The sequence below is a fragment of the Crotalus tigris genome, unplaced genomic scaffold, assembly GCF_016545835.1.
Source record: "Crotalus tigris isolate CLP2741 ecotype Arizona unplaced genomic scaffold, ASM1654583v1 scf7180000017601.7605149639:7615979, whole genome shotgun sequence".
In the NCBI taxonomy this organism is placed as follows: domain Eukaryota; kingdom Metazoa; phylum Chordata; class Lepidosauria; order Squamata; family Viperidae; genus Crotalus; species Crotalus tigris.
In genome coordinates this window covers 463,353-483,946 of record NW_024096505.1, presented here as the reverse complement: position 1 = coordinate 483,946, position 20,594 = coordinate 463,353, and the positions used below count along the sequence as shown (strand labels likewise).

Here is a 20,594-nt window from a genome sequence, read left to right as displayed (position 1 = left end):
GGAGATATTTCCTTACCAGATTCCTCAATGACTTCAACAATGACACAACTTCTAATGTATTTCCTTCACTGGAAAAGCTGAGATAGATTAACAGGTGTATCTGCCTTGAAAATAGCCCATGTTGAACTGCATAGCACAGACAAAATCAGGATAGGAAATGTTTTATGACATTTTGTATTATGTCATAAACTGCTTCATGTTATTTATGTCATAAAATGTTTCATACAATTTGCCAAATTTCAATTCCATGGGAGTCATGGATTCCTGGTTTTGAACACATTTTATAAGTTAATCCATTTGGGATACTTTTGTTCAAAAGGTTTTGCCCTATGGTCTACCATTTTGCTCAGTTAAAAGATTCAGGCGTCATGGTTCATTTGCAGAGCTGACATCAGGAACAGAGCTTTTTAATAGTAAATAGAGCAGCGGTTCTCAACCTATGGGTCGCGACCCCATTTGGGGTCGATCGCCCATTTTTCGGGGGTCGCCAAAGGTGGCGATCTGCCATTTTTTGCGGTGCCGTGCACGCGTGCCGCGCATGCATGCCGCGCATGGGGACAGCACCACGCACGCGCGCAGCGCATGGGGGCGGCGCTGTGCGTGCACGCTGCACGTGGGGGGCATCGCGCATGCGCATTGCGTATGGGGGCGTCGCCGCGCATGCGTGCCACACGTGGGGGCCCGCCCCCATGCGTGCGGCCCGGCGCATGCGCAGAACGTTTGTGTGACGGGGGTCGCCGTCACACAAACGTTGAGAAGCAATGAAATAGAGTGTACCTAATCAGTCTGATTTCCTTTTCATAGAGTGAACAGTTTAAATGGCTATGGAATATAGTGATCATTGTGTATTGGATGTGGTATATTTCTACTTCATAAGATTCTAGAAAAGAGGATGATAAAACATGGGCTGAACTAGGTTACCATGAGCTGGATATATAGCCAAATGCTCTGAGTTAAGTCGGAGAAAAGTATCAAGTAACACAAAGTTTCCTTTTACTGTCAAGGTCAAGATTACCAACACATTTCCTCTGTATTTGTATTGGCCAGACCTCATGCAGGACATTGCAAATGGCTCTGGACACTGCATAAAGGAAAGATATTGAAAACTGAAGGGTATCCACAGGAAAATCATCAAGATTATCAGGGGACTGGAAGGAAAAAATTATAAGGAACAGTTGGGAGGAACTGGGTATACTTGATCTGGAGATGAGAAACCTTAGAGGAGACATGGGGCAGAATTGTTTTGAAAGACAGATAAGAAACAATGCATTTACATTGCAAATAAGTAGCTTTTGGCTGGACTTGGAAGAAAGATCTTAATAGCAAATGTTTTGAACAATAAACAGGACGGTTCAAAAAGTAGTACACTTCTTTCACTGAGGGATGGGGTTGGGATATTAAAAAGAATTTGGATAGCCATTTGTTAACAGGATGCCGTAGTAGTGGATTCTTGCAAGGTGTAGAAACTTGGAAAGGATGATCTCCAAGATCATTTCCAGTGTTTACATTTATAAATGCATAATTCTCTAATTTTCTGTTATATTACTTCCATAGGAGCAAGGCCAGTGGTGGGATTCAGTCAGTTCGCACCACTTTGGCAGAACCAGTAGCTAATTTTTGTTGCCCAGGCCCCGAATGGACTTCTGGAAGCGGCACCCATACAGAGAACCGGTTGTTCACATATTTGAATCCCACCACTGAGCAAGGCTGCTTGCTGAATTAGGACATGGGAAATAATTTAAAATCTAAAAATATTGTAGCAAATATTTTTTTCTATGGGCTAAGGAGAATACAGCCAATATCCAGCTGATAGAGTCAGGCCAGTGTCATACTACATTAAAAAGAAAAAAAGAGAGAACAAATTTCTTGTTAAATGTGGCTCTAAGACATTCTGGGCCTGCGCAACAAAAAAATTAGCTACTGGTTCTGCCGAAGTGGTGTGAATCGGCTGAATCCCACCACTGCCCAAATGCATTGCTTTTGATGAGTAGAAAAACAAACAACTTATTCTGTTGCAATCCCTTTGGAGGGGGGGAGGGACAGGACAACATATACTGACTGAAATGGTGATCATCTAAGAGATGCTGTGAAGATTGTAAATTGGCCATAAAGTTATTTTTTCAGCAACATCATAATTTTGAATAGTCACTGACTGAGTGGTTGATAAGTGAGGACTATTTGTGATTATAAGCCCCATCAGGGAATCATCTTTCTCCTTAACTTTTAAATGAACAGGATGTAACATGTTGTATTATGCGTTTATTGACTCTACTGCAAGTACCAGGCTGTCTAAAAATCAAATAAAAGAAATTCTGGTATATGTGGAATTTAGAGAAAAAAATAACTGGGAGATGACTCTTGGGATGAGTTCAATTCCCTTCAACCATATGGTAATTTCTGGAGCTACAACTAAGTAATTTTGCGATTTATATTTTCTGAGCTCTATACACCCCTGAAATTTCTTCCTGACCTGTCCAGTTGCTTTGCATCTCAGTGCCATTTCCTGGATAATGAAAAGTCAGATGTCATGGAATGTAGGGCTATCAAGTGATCTTAAATTATCATCATTCAGCACTCAAGGAATGAATTTGCTTTATAGAAAGAATACAGATGGTCATGAGTTAATTTGTAGAGATTAATAAGCTTTAGTTTTCTGAAGTTAATAATTTATAGCATTATTCAAACATGTTTTATTTACAATAATGCATTCAATGTATTTTGTATCTTCATCACTTACTAATGTAAATTGGTCATAGATTTGCATTAGATCCTCCATTCTGTATTGTTCTAGCACCACAAAGTTTTCCAGGTTCCCACTTATCTTTCGTGCACAGTCTAGGCAATTTACAACATAGGTTTTTTGAGAATTACTCTCATTTGTAACATAAAGCAAATTGAAGACTTCTACCTGTTGGATCACAAAAAGATGATAAAACTAATGTTAAAATAGTAGACAAAGTTAGAGGGAAAATCACACAGCAATTTAGGATATACATGCAAAGTCTAACCTTAGACATGACATCACTTTCATAGAAAATAAATTCATACTACTATCTAAGCGAGAAAAATAGGAGCTGTAAGGGCATGTGTGTGTGTAGGGGTGCTGCTGAAAGAAGAATAGACCTATGCTCTGAATTAATAGCATTCTTCCTTTAGCCTCTGGTGATCCAATTCCTCCCAAAATTTTAATCAGTGCCCATAAAGAACATTCCATTATTTTTCTGAAAATTTATGGTTTTAGTTATAAGACTTTTTTCTGCCATCACCAGAGATCTTTAAAAAAAAATAAACTGGAGAACTGAATAAAAATATTAATTATGAAAAATATATTTACAATATTAATATGAAAAAACTTTTACTCCTCTCAAATGTTCTTCAAAATCTTAACAAAAGAAAAGATTTCTCCATTCTCCAATTAAAATTTCTATGTTGAAGTCTAGAAATACCTGCAACACCAAGATACTTTGGGAACTCCAAGAGGTGCTGCTATTTTCACAAATAAGCGGTTTTTCTTACTAATCTGATGTTTTGTGGAAACAGATTAGTAATGCACTTATCTGGTTATCATCATGCTTACGTTTAAGAATCAACTACAGTTACTTTTAATATATTAAACATTATGATTTGTTGATAACAGAATCTGGTACTTTATTAAAGTTCTTTCTTTGTTTTTAAAAGGAGAAAATCCTGGAAATTTCATTTTTCTACCTTAGGGTTCAGCAATACATCACCAAAAGGCCACTAGGTAGTGTCTACTGTTACTTTCTCATTCCCCCCATCCCAATTAAACAAATACAATAAATACAATTAAAAACGGTCAGAAGATTTCTATGTCCTTCTAGGAGATTTTGGCCATGTAATTTTAAAAAGTATTTTTAATTTTGTGATGTTCATAACATTTTCTGCAATTATGCAAAAGGATCAATCTGAACAGTTTTTTGAACTCCATTTTAGATTTACCTGACGAGTTTCTATATTTGTTCATCAAAGCATGCTCTTCACAGTTCAAAGAACACAGATCTGAGATTAGTCTTATGATGAATTACAACATGAGATCAGTGTTGAAATGAAATAGTGAAATGTTTGCTTAAAGCAGGGACCCGAATGATGACTTGCAGCCGTATTTGGTGACAGGGAGAGGTTAAAGAACAATGGGTATTCAAAGGCTCCTATATTGATTTCCTCCCTCCCTTCAAAAAATGAAATAACTGTACCACCCAAAATCTGTTAGTTTTGAGGTAAAATTTCAAAAATATGATTCAGCGGTATTCTGGGCTTGTCCTGCAAAATGGATTGTTACTTTTGACTTAAAGAAATTTATAATTCAACAATGAAGAAAGGTTTTGTTCTTTGCTACTGACTATATCTAACCTTAAATGTAGAACAGATACATAGAAACATATGCACATCTCCTGCATTTCTTCTTTTCAGTAACATGCTGAGGGATTTTATTTTCCCACTTATTTAACTATTTTATGTTATTAGGCTCCTTTTCATACATTTTCTGTTAAATGTCTTAGAACTTATTGATTAAAGACTACAATGAACTTTTTTTTACAAAAATAAAATATTTATACGATCTGTAATTTTGCATTATACGCTAAGAAAATTGGTCTATGGCATCATTTGTGATCTCATAAAAATGAAAAGCTGTATAAAGGAATTTATAAAAAATGTGTTACTACTGAATTCAAAGTGTACATCTTTTTATACCTTATATTAAATAGAAACTTTTGATAGTTAATGTTACACCTAGAAAAATATTTTTTTACAGCTAGGTCCAACAGAAGAATGTAATACTTGAGAATGAATGGGTTAAAGAAGAGTTTAAAATTACCAACATCTACAGAGAATACAAGAGCAATTAGTTAAAGCTTTAAGAATATGTTTTCAAAAAAGTTCAAGAAATATTAAATCACAGCACACATGTATTTACTAACCTCACATATGCTACAATAATGAGCTGGTTCTTCTTTTGTTCTCCCATGCCATACAATCTCCTTTCCTGCAGCAATTAGAGCTTCCCTCAAAGTCTGACATTGCTTGAGAGTTCTCAACAGGCAATACCTTAAATATTAATTTATTTCATTAATTTGTTTAAAAATAGGGAACTGATTATATGAATTTGATTTTGAGCATTCAGAAATGTTCCACAAGAATCTATTGGATTAGATAATCTCATTTTTCAAACCCATGCAATCCTCCCACTGCATATACACATCTTGATTTTTCTTCCTTATTTATCTAGTGATGGGATAGTGAAAACAATAATATCTCTTCTCTGTCCCAATTCCTCTATCAGGATGCATAGAAATATATACCCGAAGTAGCACCATTGCAGTTGGGTAGCCATTCCTGGAAAACATGGTCCTCTAGTACTCTCAAGATATTTATTAGAACTAAGAAGTTCCTGTCTTCTAAGTTTGATATCATCCTAACAGAGAAAAGAAGAAAGCTTTCTGCTGCCTTAACCACATCTTCTCTGGTACAACTAAAAAAAAAGTATGGTGATAAAGAAGGAAGACTGGATAGAATTATGTGTATTTGTATAAAGACTGATTCATTCTGATAGTGTTAAACTCTGATCTCATACCATAGGTAGGCAGGTAGGTAGGTAAATAAATAGATATATCTCTCAATGGCACTATGACTCCAATCAATAGTATAGTCCAAAAATGCTCATATACATCTTTTTTCCAAGTGATCCTATTGCAGATCAGTAGTGAGATCTGATATAAAATTATGTTCTGTGATAGATAATTTGGAATACTAATTTGGTTTATGTTAAAAAGATATCCTCATTTTTTATATTAACAAATTATATAATAAAATTCAATATTGATATTGATAAGATATAAGATAGGACTGAATGTGTCTAGAGATGGTACAAGCTCTGAGGAACAAAATATATCAAGAGAGATTGGAGGCATGTACATGAATGCATACAGCCTAGAGCAGGGCTTTTCAACCTTTTCATAGATCGTACCACTTTTAGGACATGACAATATTTGAGTACCACCAGTGCTTAGCAAGGTGTCAAAAACTTGATGACTAAAAGGGGGGGGGGCTTTTCTGGTTAGATTCATTTGTTGTTATAGAAATGGCTAGTTTATAATATTATGGAAAAGTAAAACGTTGAGGTTCAATGCTTCCTTCTACTGCAACAGAGTATGTTCTTTTTCCCTTCTCCCCTTCACTTTTCCCCCCTTTTTCCTCCCCACTATGTCCTACTATTAGCTTTTGTATTTTATTCTACAATCTAATAAAATATTACAAACTGTAGAAAAAAAATAAAAAAAGTTTTAATTTCTTCGGTGGCTAGTTCCTTTGCTGAATCACTTTCCCTTTGCACTGACAAATGTATGATGAATTTATCTATGTTTATTAATATGCACCACTACCAGATGCTTCAGGGGTCTTCAAACTTGGCACTTTTAAGACTTGTGGATTTCAACTCTCAGAATTCCTCAGCCCTCATGGCTGGTTGAGGAATTCTGGGAGTTGAAGTCCACAGGTCTTAAAGTTGCTAAGTTTGTAGACTCCTGAGTTGGCTGGTTTGCCCTTCTGAGCTCTTCCACAGTGTAGTAAGAATGCACCCCCCCAATCCCTTCCCTGTACCCTTAAAGACACAGGAATCAAGTGCAAAGCAAGAAAATTAAGAAACACAAACTCTGTTTTTTTCTCTTTAAGCTGCCTGAGTTTAAACATGCTTGGGATACACACACGTCCATCATCCAACGAAAATTAAAAAAATAAAACAAAAATAAATAAAATATAAACACAAAATCAAATAAACTGAAAGGGCAGACTCGATGGACCAATAGGACCTTTTCTGCTATCTTTCTATATTTTAATATTCCTTCACATTTTAATTAAAGGTCTTAATATTAAATTTATATGGCTGGATGTGATGAAATCACTGGCTGAAGGAGGGGGCTCTCTAGAGGGAACTAAAAAGATATTCCAGCTGGGAGTCATTTTGGGAAGGAAATGTCTGAGGTCAAACCCATAAGTCTGTATTTGCCATTTCTCAAAGGAAGGCAGATAGTTGGTGATATTCTTGTAATATAGATAATCAGTAATAAAATATCCACTTGGGTCTCTTCATGAGTGGTTCTGCTTGCTTTGAATCTGATTCTGCTCATCTCACAAATACAACTCTGAGTGGCTGACATGGATTAAAAAAATATAATATAAACACATTATATAAAAACATAATTATATTTAACAGAAGCATTCCACCTATTTTGTTCTTTGTAAGTATTCAGGAGCAAGTTTTATTCTAGTTAATTATAAAACTTATAACATTCATTATCTTGATCATAAACTATATGATCCAACTTGGAAAATATAGCTCTGAATGGTGAGTAACTTTATTTTTGGAAAAAGAGTGCTACTGCTCACATCTTCATGAAAATTCAATTTTCCCTCCCTTTATCTTTTTATTATCTTTTTACATTTTAAAGAATTTATATGCCACCTTGTCAAAATAAAATATCAGAAATGCATGTTAAATTAAAAAAAATCCTAATCAGACTAATTAAAAAGTATAATATATTAAGAGAGCAATTTAGGCCTTTGAGAGGAAATATTACATATACAAAACATTTCTAAAAGATTGTGTTTTTCAATCATGACCCCCAAAATGATGGCCATGATTGCTGTAAAATTATAGCATCAATGTCACAACAGTGGAAAAATGGGATCAGGACAAAAATAGGCTGCCTAGCACAATTCTTCAGAATATTTTCTTTTAGATTCTAAATAGTTGCATTCACTTCATATTCCTTTTACTCTTCAATCCTCCTTTTCCAGTAAGAACTGGAGATTAACCTAAGTCCTCATTTCTCATAATTTTAATTTATGATGTATGACCTGAAAGATTGGAATTAACCATGGGAAATAGCAACTCTTGATCTCAAAAATTCAGTTTGTCCATCTTGGTTTTTTTGTTAGAAAATTATAAAGGTAACATAGGAGCTCTGGTGCTTCAGACTGAATATTTCCTACTAAATATCTGACATTTCATTTGTTTATTGCTTTGACTACTAAATTTAAAATACCAATTTGATACATTATGCTTCAACTGATCATAGATATCATTCTTGCAGCACCTACATCATAAAATTGAAACCAAGAATCTTGTGTGACATTACACTTCCAATGAAGTGGTTGTAGGGACCTCTTGGCAGAATGTCTTTTTACAAGCATAATCTACAAATTCTTAAATTTAACTGTTATTTATTTTTTTCTTGATATTGATGTTAAAATTGTATTTCCAATGTTTTTTTGGATTTTACTTGGTTATTGAGCATTAAATAGTAAAGTACTACTATTTTATCTGTTCTTTATATATCTTATTTCTTTATAATATTGTTGGACTGCATTTAAATTGTTTTAATGTATTAATGTCACTTTAATTGGGCTATATCATAAATAATTTGGTCAATGAATTCATTCCTTTTTTATTGATTTATTTCTATCAACAATCAGCTTTATAAAAGATTTGTATATTTCTACATTTATGTAGTAATTTGGAAAAGAAAGTAATTTACTATATAGCAATAGTGATGAGACAGATTTACCTCTACTAACTCATTTAAACACCTGGTAGTTAAGCAGAATTATGTAGTAATAAAGAGGGAGAGGAAATTGAGAAAAGTTTGCAATGTATTAGCATAATCAGTAGACTCTTGAAGAGATTCAGCGAAAACATTTAATCATTCTTCACAATGTGTGCATTTGAAGGAGTGAAAAGGAATATAATCTGTTGGGAATATAGCTTTGATGCCTTAAAATAGTATCACATTCACTTCCTCATCAGTACAAAATTATATATAGCTATCATCCCCCCACAATATGACCGACAGTACAATATTAGAAGTGAGCACTATTCAAATTTGAAGCAAGAAAGTCTTTTAGATTTGGTATGCAAATAGGAGGAGAAAGGTGTGTTGGATATATTCACTGACTTGAGTTATTTGTAAATAATTAAGGTGGGATACAAATAAATAAATAGATAAATAATTCATTAACAGCTCCTTAAGTCACACCTTTTCCTGGATTTACCCAAAGATGAGTGGTCCTAGAAAAATGCGTATGTTAAGAAATTCCCAATAGGTATAGCAAACATACCTATGCTGGATTCAAGACACTTTTCCCACTTTACATCCATATATTGCATATTACTATACTGCATAATACTATACAGCATGTTAGTTACAATTACAATATTTAATCCAAATGAGCATACAATATTATTGTAGGGGTTTTCATTTTTTTAATATAAAGTGAAGCATTCAACAATTGATATTGCAAAGCCAATAATCAACAGCAGATGATTTGCTGCTCTTTGTCAGAATGCTAGATATACTTTATTATCTTTGTTTTAATTAATTATAAAGCAGTGGGTGATATATTTCCAAAATTGTCGTTTACAAATCAGCTACATTTAACAGTAGTGATAAGCTTTCTTTCGTATTTATAATTCTACACTAAGAAATAATTTGTTTCACTTAGGGATTTGTTCTTTCTATAAATAATAATTCACTAAGTAAATATATATTGATTTAAAATGACTTACTTGATCATTTCAAAAAGCTTTGGATCTGGTACTTTGATATTTCGTGCTATGTTCCAAGAAAGATGAACCATAGGTACTACTGACTTCACACTTTGCAATTTATTCCACTCGTACCGTTCCACAGCTAATTTATATTGACAAGCTACAAGAAAATGAAAGAAAAAAAAATATGTGGACCATTTTTCTATAATGATCTTTCCCTTCATCAATGAAAAAAAAATTTTAGTCATTAGAGGTTTTAAATATTTTATGAAATCACTTGGCCAAAATTCTTGATTGTATATGCCAAAGTAAAATGTCAGAGACACAAGGGAACATTTACAGTGAGACATTTTATCCTAAGCACATTTTTTATATTAGAGGTAAATAAAAATGAACAGAATTTCAAAAAATGCATTGTCATTTTTAAAAAAAATAAAGTTCTAAGCAGGGCCTTTTGTGGTGAAAACCACATTGACATAACAAAATGTTGGGTTGAAGTACCAATAACAGAATATAGAATAGGGTTGGAAGGGAGGTCTTCTAGTTCAGGGCTGGAGGTCTTCTAGTCCTTGCTCAAGCAAAAAATCTACACTATTTTGGACAAATGGCTGTCCAGTCTCTTCCTGAAAAGCTCCAGTGATGGTGCACCCACAACTTCTGGAGGCAAGCTGTTCCACTGATTAATTGTTCTGACTGTCAAGAAATTTATCTCTCTTTAATGATCTTCCATCTGTCACTTCTTGTCCTACCCTCAGGTGCTTTGGAGAATAGGTCAACTTCTTCTCCTCTGACAGCACCTCACTACCCTCAAGTACTAGAAGATTGCTATCATATCATCCCTAATCTTTCTTTTTGTTACACTATGGAACATACCTAATTCCCTCACTCATTCATTCATAAATTCCAGACCCCTTATCATCTTTGTTACTGTTCTCTGCGCTCATTCTAGAATCTCATTTTTTATTTTTATTGATTTTTTTTCTTGTTTCTTACATATTGAAAGAAACCTTTAAATTATTTTAGGCATTTGTTGCTAGTCTTAGTTCATTCTGAGCCTCAGTTTTCCTTATTCATTGTTGCAGATTTGGGCTATTTACTGGTATTCTGTTTTAGTTTTATGTCCCTCTTTCCATTTCTAATACTTCACCTTTTTTTCTTTCAGTTTGTCAAAGAGTTCTTTACGCAACATGCTGGCTTTGTCTGTGGTCTCTTGTTTTTTTTCTTCTCTGTGATATTATGTTATATTGGACTTATTTTCCCTTTAGGTTGTCCATCAAGGAAACTTTCCTAAAGTCTTTTTTTTTATTGAATTTTTTTTATTTTTTAAACATACAATCATTTATAAAAATACAATAAAATTTTTAAAGTAGAACCCCCCCCCTTACCCTCCCTCCTTCCCACCCCCAACCCCCCTCCCTTCACTTCCCAGAGCAGAATACAGGGTTAATAATAAAAAGTTATAATAATTAAGAAAAAAGAAAAAAAAGAAAAAAAAAAAGGAGAGGAAAAAAATATCATAATTAACATTTAACTCCATAACCTATAAAACAATTCTCTATAATAGTTAAATTCATTCATAAAATAAATGAAACTTTTTAATTCCATACTTTTTCTGAATATAATCTATCCATCTTCCCCATACAATAATATATCTTTCTTGTGTATGATCCTTTAAATAAGCAGAAATTTTTGCCATTTCTGCAAAACTAGATACTTTAAATATCCATTCTTCTAAAGTAGGCAAGGAATCTTTCTTCCAATATAAACCTACTAGTAACCTTGCTGCAGTTAATAAATTCAACATCAAAGTAGTTTCTTTTTCATTTAAGTCAACAAAAATACCAAGTAAAAATAGTTGAGGAGTAAACTTTATCTTTTTTCTAAAAATCTTTTGAATGTTCCACCAAATCATAATCCAAAAAGCCTTTACTTTTTTACAATTCCACCAAATATGAAAGTATGTCGCATCATTATTGCCACATCTCCAACATTTGGGCTGTATATTGGAGTACATACAAGATAATTTTTTAGGATCTAAGTGCCATCTATAGAACATTTTATAAAAATTTTCTCTCAAATTTTGAGCTTGTGTGAATTTAACATTTCTTATCCAAATTGTCTCCCATAAATCCAATGAGATCGGCTCCTGTATATTCTGAGCCCATTTAATCATACAGTCTTTAACCAATTCTGTTTCCGAATCTAACTCTAATAAAACATTGTATATTCTTTTTATATGAGCCGGACTTTGGTTTTTAATCTGAATAACCAATTGTCTATCTTCTAGTGTTATTCCCTCTTTCTTGTCTACAGTCCATCTATCCATTATTTGTAAATATTGAAACCATGACTGTAGAATATTTTGCTGCCTTAGTACATCTAGAAAAAGCTTTTTGGACTTTTACACAAAATTATATTCAAGTGATAATATAAGGGGTTTGGATATAGATAAATATTTACAATCAGTACATTTTCCTAGACTTTCAGAGGAACAACAAAATGGGATGAATAGTTTAATTACTGTGGAGGAAATTGGTTTAGCTATTAAGCAGTTAAAGGTTGGAAACTCTCCTGGAACAGATGGACTGACTTCTAGGTATTATAAGATCTTATCTGAAGAAACGATAGAGCCATTAAAGGAACTCTTTAATAGTATTTTGTTGGGTATGCAAGTTCCTCCTTCTTGGAAAAGAGCTTTTATATCACTGATTCCGAAGGAAGATCAGGATCTTACAGAGCCTAAGAATTATAGGCCAATTTCATTATTGAATGTTGATTATAAGATTTTTACAAAATTTTTGGCAAATAGACTAATGCAGGTTATGAAAGACTTGATTCACAGTCATCAAGCAGGATTTATAACAGGGAGATACATGAAACATAATGTTAGACAAATTATTAATTTAATTGAGTACTTGGATAAGAATAATCAGATTCCTGTGGCTTTTATCTTTTTGGACGCTGAAAAAGCTTTTGATCAATTGGACTGGCAATTTTTATTTTCTTTGGTAGAGAAAATGAATTTTGGGGATAATTTTTTACATGCACTTAAAGCTATATATCAGCAGCAATCTGCACAAATTGTTGTAAATGGGGGATTGACTGAGAATTTCAATATTCAAAAAGGGACAAGACAAGGATGTCCATTATCCCCATTGTTATTTGTTTTAACATTGGAAATTTTATTGATTCAGATTCGGGAATCGAAGTTAGTTAAGGGTGTAAAGATAAGGAAGAATGAGTATAAATTGCGGGCATTTGCGGATGATTTGGTTTTAATTTTGGAACAGCCGAATCAGGCGATTGATGGTTTATTAGAACTTATAACACAGTATGGGAATGTTTCTGGTTTTAAAGTTAATAATTATAAGACTAAGATATTATCTAAGAATATGTCAGTTAAAGATAGGGAAATTTTGATTAAAGCCACAGGTTTTCAGATGGTAAAAAAGGTCAAATATTTCGGAGTATATCTAACTGCTTCAAATGGAAAATTGTATAAGAACAATTATGAACCACTATGGGCAAAAGTCCAAAAGGATTTAAGAGATTGGAAAAAATTGCAATTGTCATTGTTGGGGAGAATTTCAGCCGTAAAAATGAATGTTCTACCAAAGTTTCTTTTTTTGTTTCAGATGATACCTATTCTTAAAAAAGAAGCAAATTTGAAGGAATGGCAAAAGGGTATTAATAATTTTATATGGGCCGGTAAGAGACCAAGGGTTAAATTTAAGATATTACAGGATGCTCGAGAAAGAGGGGGACTTAAGGCACCTAATTTGAAATTATATTATGATGCAGCCGCCCTAACTTGGTTAAGTGATTGGCTTAATTTAACAAATATGGATATTCTTTTTTTGGAAGGTTGGGATTTAATATATGGTTGGCATGCATATTTAATTTTTAATAAGAAAGTTGATCGGACTTTTAAATCACATATTTTGAGGAATGCCTTACTTCGTGTTTGGAAGAAGTATTATTATAGATTAAATTATAAAATACCTCTCTGGGGGATTCCCAGACATGCAACTGAGGGAACTTTTAAGGGGACAAATTTTGACAAAATCTCGTATAAAGAATTGTTAATTCGCTCTGGTTCGAATTGGCATTTGAAATCCCTAAAGTCTTAATTTGTTGAAGTCAGCTCTCCTAAAGTCTAAAACAGTAGTTTGACTTGTTCAATTAGTTGTGCCTGCATTATGTTGAATTCCAATATGACATGGTCGCTGTTTCCCAAAGTTCTTGCAACTTCAATCCCTTCCATTATTTCATCTCTGTTATTAAGTATTAATTCCAGTACAGCTGACCTTCTAGCCGCCTCCTCTACCTTTTGGATGACTAAGTTCTCAGCTAGACTGTCAGGAGCCTGTTTGATCTCCCACATGCTGCAGAGCTTATCTCATTGTTGATTTTAGGGTACTTAAAGTCCCCCATTACTACTATGATGCTTCCTGCACACCTTACTTAATTGATTAGCAAAAAGTTTGTCTATTTCCACTGGTTGGTTGGGTGACCTGTGTATATCAATGTGATTCTTTTTTCCCTTTATATTAATCCATAAGCATTCATGGCTTTCATCCTTGGTTTTATACATTTCTATATAGGTGTAGTGATTTCTTACATATAATGCAACACCACTTCTTCTTTTTTTAGGCCTGTTTCCTTTGAACAGAAAGTGCTTAATTTTAACACAGAATTTTAACCTAAGCCATATGAATGCTTTCAAGTGACAGAAAATAATACCCATGATTTGGGATCAGAAAAGAGATCTGGTAAGTTTACATTCATGCTATGGGTAAGAAGTTTGGTTTGGTTTTAGTATAGCATATTTGTGAATTTAACTATTGTTGTATGTAAATTATGGTACAGGTGTTTTTATGTTTTGTGTATCCCAAACATTACTTATTCAAGAAATCACAACCAGCCATACCGTAATAAGATATGTGAACCGCAGTCACAATGTGCCTCCTCTGGTCCTCCTGTACCTGCTTAATAAGCCTTGAAAAACTGCTGTGGGAAATAATGGCTAAAAGTTTCCTTTGAATTAGGATTGCCAATTATCATTCAAGTTTATAAAAATTGCTCAAAGTTGATGTCAAGGGTACATCATAGTCTGATAACCAGAAAATATTCAACTGGTCAAGTGGAAAAATATGTAGAAATGAACAGCTTATTTCTGATCATTAAAATCATGATTCAGAAGGACATGGTGCTGAATATAATTTATGATACTCTCTTCACTATTTGCTCAACCTCTGCATAATACTTCCAGATATTTTCTATTGTAATGTTATTACTTGGAAAACATGTTTTAATATCATTTTGATGATTAATTCTCTTATAACAGGTTTGGGGTTTCTGGATGTTAAAATGGTTAAGATATCAAATTATCTTATCTATTACATAATTTGTAGTGCTACAGATCAGTCTAATTTTGTGTCTTATAAACATGTTACATATCTGTTAGAAGTTGAAAGTTCAGAAATATTTCTAAATCATTTTCCAATTGTAAGATTTATCAGACTCCTACCTGTAAGAGGGCCAACATTCCAGGCAATATTATTACACCAGCCAACAGCCTGAACCCAATGGACAGTCCCAGCATTTATCCACACTAGATCTCCCGGTCGTTGAATAAACCTATAAACTGGAACATTGGCTTCATACAAATCTTCCAGATTAGGCCACCAAGAACCCATTAGAAAATTCATATTGTTTCTGTAAAAGAAGAACAAATATTTGGAAAAGTTTACTTATACACAAATGCTTGCCTATGCTCAATAGAATATTTTTTCTAAAAAAAACTATGAACCTCTTCCTTCTTCACATGTGATTCATCTAATTTAAATATTTGCAACAAGGTATAATAAACTGCTTTCTAAGAAATTACAAGATTATGGTATAAGAGTATTTTATGCTGGTTAGATAAGATTCTAGCTAGGATGATAACTTTTATTTATACTTGCATATCTATATTGTTACTACCTTAGAAGTTGGGTAAAAATGACAGAAGAAAAAATATAGGAGACAATGACAAACATAATGAATATAATTAAAAATAGAACTGTGTTAGAGAAGAGCAATCTATAATTTTTCAATTTAAAATATCTCACAAAGGCATGCTATTTGGGGTTTCTGAGAATTATAGTCTGGCTGCAGTATTATCACTTTGTCATCTCTGTTTCAGAGAAAGAGACACAGAGAGAATTCAACACTTACTTTTCACAGAAATCATTCATGATACCCCAGTAACTTTCTGGAACAACAAACCATTCACAATCACCTGGACCTATATTTATATTGACTGAGCAAAAGTTGTTATTTTCTTGATGACCTATAATTAAAACAAAGTAAGTGATGAATTATATTTACAATATAAACAATATGGAGCATTATAATAGAAAAACAGAATCTTAAAGATTTAAGAAATATATCACTGTAAGATTTCATACAAGACTGCTCTTGTTTGAGATGATAAATATATTTATTCAAATATATTTATTTATTCACTTTAATGAATAAAGGAGAAGCAAACTCCTTCGCAAATGGAACAAAAAGAAAAGTAAAGAAGGGATGCAAGTGTAAGTTTATACTATTATTTTGGTGATACTTAGATACTATAGCAGACATGGAGAGGTAGGGATTGAATCACAATTTTTCTACAAAAATTAAGCTTTGAAGTAGGATTTAAAAAGTGAGAGAGGTGGCACCAAACAGTATCTTTGACGGTAGTTTCATGAACTAAAAATAAGCAAGGAAAAAAGTTGACTTCAATATGCATTTCAGCATCTTTTCTAATCGCTCACAATCTATTTGGCTGTATGTACTGTGGTCTTAAGCATTTCAATCTTCCCTTCCTGACCTTCCATGTAGCAGGCAAAGTGTGCTCATTCCATTATTCAAGGAATTTGCTACTTTCCACTCTGCTAACTCTAGCAGGCTCCTGGTTTCTGCCATTTAAGGGCATCTTCCCTCCTTTAGCCAATTACTTCACTAACAACCATGCTACCTCTTTCTCCACTGCTCTTCTCCTTTTTTCCTTAGCTGTGGATGCACAAGTAGCTTACATTCTTCCTTTCTCTGGGTATGACAAATGGGAAGAGCCTAGAGGCAATCAAGTCTCACCCTTTCTCTCCTCCAAGTCCAAGGGATCTGGAGGATATTTCCAGAAAGTAAGAGGAGATGGAAAAGCTCCAATATGTAAAAATATTAATATTCTAGGCCACAGTGTCAAACTCGCCACATCATGTGACGTGTCGTGACGTATTGTGACTTTTTGCATTGCCGGAGCTGGGGTGGGCGCGGCCTCCGTATGATGTAACCAGCCCACGAGCCGATAGTTTGACACCCCTCTTCTAGGCAGTATATAATAAAACCTAACACAACAAATTTATAAAGAATGACATTTCTAAACCAAAACTAATGACAACAACAACAACTGTATACCTGGTTACCCAATAATAGACCATCAAAAAGCTGTTTAAAAAGAAACATTTTAACGCTTTCCTGAATCCCAAGAATGAAGGTGGAAGGTGGAATAGTGTATTCTATAACGCAGAAACACAGAGAAGGTCTCCCATTTGATCCATGCCTCATCTCCTCTTGTGGTGGCAGAATCTTAAGTTGGCCTTCTGCATGAATTCTCAAAAAACAGCATGATGTTGGAAAAGGTAGCCTCTAATGTCTGTCTCTTCTCAACAACAGCCAGCCAGAAGGGGAAGATTTCTATCCCACATCTTGTCATGCATAATCCATCCGAAATCTTAAACTCTCTCCTTTTTTAATGTGGGTGGATAGGGAACAATACCTCTATGTCTGGTGCCAAAACTTACTCATATAAACTAATGGGATCAGAGCTAGCAGTGACTGATGAGGAAAGAAACCTTGGAGTATAGTAAACTGTTCAACGAAGATGCCAACATGGTGTGCATCTGCTGTGGAAAAGGCCAAAAGCATATTAGGGATAGTAAGAAATGGTACTGAAAAATCAATAGTCCTATGGGATCTGGAATGCTGCAGTTTTCACTGCCACACTTCAGAAAGGATAGAGGGGAGATAAAGAAGGTTCAGAAGGAAGCTAAGAGGATCAAGGTATTGAAACAACTTCACTGTTAGATAAGGTGGCAACATTTGGGCCTTTTTAATCTAAAAATGAGGCAAATGAATGGGGACATAATTGAAGTATAAAATATGCATAGTGTAATTTAGCAATCTTCAAATTTAAGATACCTGAGGAACCATTTCAAATCATATAGAAGTCATTAATAAATATCTATGGAGATTCTCAGTCATCCAGGTCATGGTTGTCCCAAAGGTGCTTTTTCAATAGGCAACTGGACTTTGTTGTTTTTCTTTGAAGACCTTTCACTTCTCATCACTTCTCATCCAAGAAGCTTCTTCAGCTCAGAGCTGAAGAAGCTTCTTGGGTGAGAAGTGAAAGGTCTTCAAAGAAAAACAGCATCTTTGAGTTATTAATAAATACATTTCATAGAATATATTTATTTGGACAAAATGTTACAATTAATGTTGTAGTAACACATTCATAAATACATTTATATGATTTAAACAGAAATTCTTACAGTATATTGAGCCCCTGGAATATTTTTATGGAACTGGGTTCTGGAAAATAGTTTGAATAGGCTAGGCTAGAGTTCCCCAATGTTTCTGGCTTTGCAGACTGGGGGGGGGGGAGGAAGAGGGGATGGCTCTGCATGAGTGGTGGCAAGAGCATGCATGCAGCTCCATTTGTGCGAGAGGCATGCACACGTGTCTGCTGCTCACTTAAATGGAGTATGTTCGCTTGCCCGTTGCTCACACAAGTGAGCACTCATGAACTCTCTAGTCATTTTTGCGGCCCGTTTACAAACTCCTCATGGCTCACTATTGAGCCGCAGCCTACAGGTTGGGGACCCCTGGTATAGGTAAAGTAAACAAACAGAAGCTATTTTGTTCTTCCCAAAATACCAGAAAAAAAGATTACGCAGAGAAAAAGAAACTTGGAAGACTTAGACAGAAAAAAAGGACTTTTGTTTCTTTTACACAACACAAATTCAATTTTGGAAGTCAGTTCCACAAGATGCTACCAAGTTGGCTTAATTCAAAAACATGTTGGACCAATTCATGGAAGTTATGGGGAATCAATGGTTAGTAGCCTTCATGGCAGTGTATTGACTCTGATAGACATATATTAGGAGACTAATGGTTTTTTGTGAGAACAGCCTGTTGGACTACATGGGCTAAGAGCCAAATCCAACAGGGCACTGCTTATGTCATGAAGTCTGGTCATGAAGACATTGTCTATAGCTACTCAAGATCCCCTTCTAGTGTCACTGCAACTGAATGTTTCTCTGAAGTGAAGCCAAAATTCATTCTACTAATGTTTTCTCCTCCAACCTCTGAAATGAAGCATGTACTTTGTATAACCTACCTGATGTTCTGCTGCCTGGGACTTTCATATACAACTGAACGGTATTCATTCCCAAGACTGTATGACCAACATGACTAAGAAGGTTTCCTGCTGATACTACTCGGACAAAAGCAGGAAGCTTTGTAAGTTCATGTAGCTGTAGCTTCCATCTGTTACAAAATAGCAAATGAATTGGTTATATAATATTTTGGGGAATACAAAGCATTTTTATTCCCTGAAAATTTTTTAATAACTGTATATCAGACATGTCAAACACAAGACCCGGGGGCCGGATGCGGCCTGCAAAGTGCTTTCATGTGGCCCATGAAGTCATCCTGGAAACAGTGAGGGAACGGCCCCCGCTGCCTTGGCCCTGGCCGGCTGGCAGAGAGCCAATGTACAATTTTGTAGTGGCCATCTATGCTGAAACACATTCAGTCTTAGCTCCACAAGGCCATCTGGAAACAGCGAGGAACCAGCCCCTGCCGTATCGGCCCTGCCCCCTGGGTGCATGCTGGGGAGGTGTCACCCTTTGTGAGGAATGAAGAAATGCACCATCGCCTGAAAGTGGCCAGCAAATGGCCCTTGCCTACTTCATCTATCTGGCTTGATGGGCTCCAGGGGAGGGGTTTCAGCAGGCAGTGAGGCTCCTCCAGTGGACCATGCCTTGTCACTTGCCCCAGTCCCACCCCCTTCTGCCAGAGACTCTCAGATCTGTCCCACTCCTGCCCAGGCCCCCACAGGCACCCTTGAATAGAACAATGTAGAGCTGGCCATGCCCACCCAACAGGCCACACCCACTCCATCCACACCCATCCTGGCCACCACCCCCCCCGAGGGCAACCGCAATGCTGATGCGGCCTTCAATGAAATTGAGTTTGACACCCCTGCTGTATATAATTACAGTAAAAATCTAAGGGCAGCTTAACATACCAATTGAAGCCCATTGGAAAACTAACAGCAACCAGTGTAATAATGACATTTGAAAGGGAGAATGACATAGGTGTGTGAAAGAGAAAATTATTAAGTTGTCACAATGTATTAAAGCAACTTGTCCAAAATAGGTATTCAAAATGAGCATACAATTCAGACACATATAAATCCAATTGTAATTAATAATTATTATTTCTCATAAATTATCATCTGCCTATAATAACCCTACAAAGATGAGCATAAATGTCCCTTCAGTTTCTCACTTGAGATATAATATTTAGACCTTTCACCTTTAATCTTAATCTGCAAAAATGCACCACTTCCACGATAACATTAATCTATTCCAAAGGGGAAATATTTATTCTTCAGAATGTTAGGGCAGGGATCCCCAACCCCCAGTCTGTGGACTGGCAGCGGCCTGCAGCATGCCAGAAACTGGTCCATGCAAGCAAACAAAGCCCAATCTGTGGGATGCAGGCAGCGTGAGAAACCACACCCCCTCTGGTCCGCGGAAAACCCTGTCTCCAAGGAATTGGTCCTTGGTGCCCAAAAGGTTGGAGGTCTCTGTGTTAGGATATTGATGGTGTATGTAAATTGTCCTGATAAATATTAATAAATATTACCCACAATGGATAATTAGATAATTTGAGATACTAATCAATGTGGCTGGTAGCTTGGTGTTCTCTGAAA

General features: G+C 35.1%; 1 protein-coding gene across 7 annotated transcripts in view; it reads right to left on the bottom strand.

Moving 5' to 3' along the window:
• Positions 1–20,594, bottom strand: part of KDM6A (lysine demethylase 6A) — a 211,797-nt gene that overhangs the window by 3,431 nt on the left and 187,772 nt on the right. For 4 of the 7 annotated variants that reach the window (XR_005559737.1, XR_005559740.1, XR_005559741.1 and 1 more), the window contains 7 exons: positions 18,993–19,141; positions 15,785–15,899; positions 15,096–15,283; positions 9,584–9,725; positions 4,941–5,067; positions 2,738–2,908; positions 17–126 (listed from right to left, as the gene is read on the bottom strand). Coding sequence is in view for 3 of the 7 variants with exons in the window: in XM_039368138.1 (XP_039224072.1) it covers positions 2,738–2,908; positions 4,941–5,067; positions 9,584–9,725; positions 15,096–15,283; positions 15,785–15,899; positions 18,993–19,141 (892 nt within the window). In the remaining 4 variants the exon portion in view is untranslated. The remainder of the gene's footprint in view (positions 1–16; positions 127–2,737; positions 2,909–4,940; positions 5,068–9,583; positions 9,726–15,095; positions 15,284–15,784; positions 15,900–18,992; positions 19,142–20,594) is intronic. The other 3 variants (XM_039368138.1, XM_039368151.1, XM_039368170.1) reach the window with 1 other exon arrangement.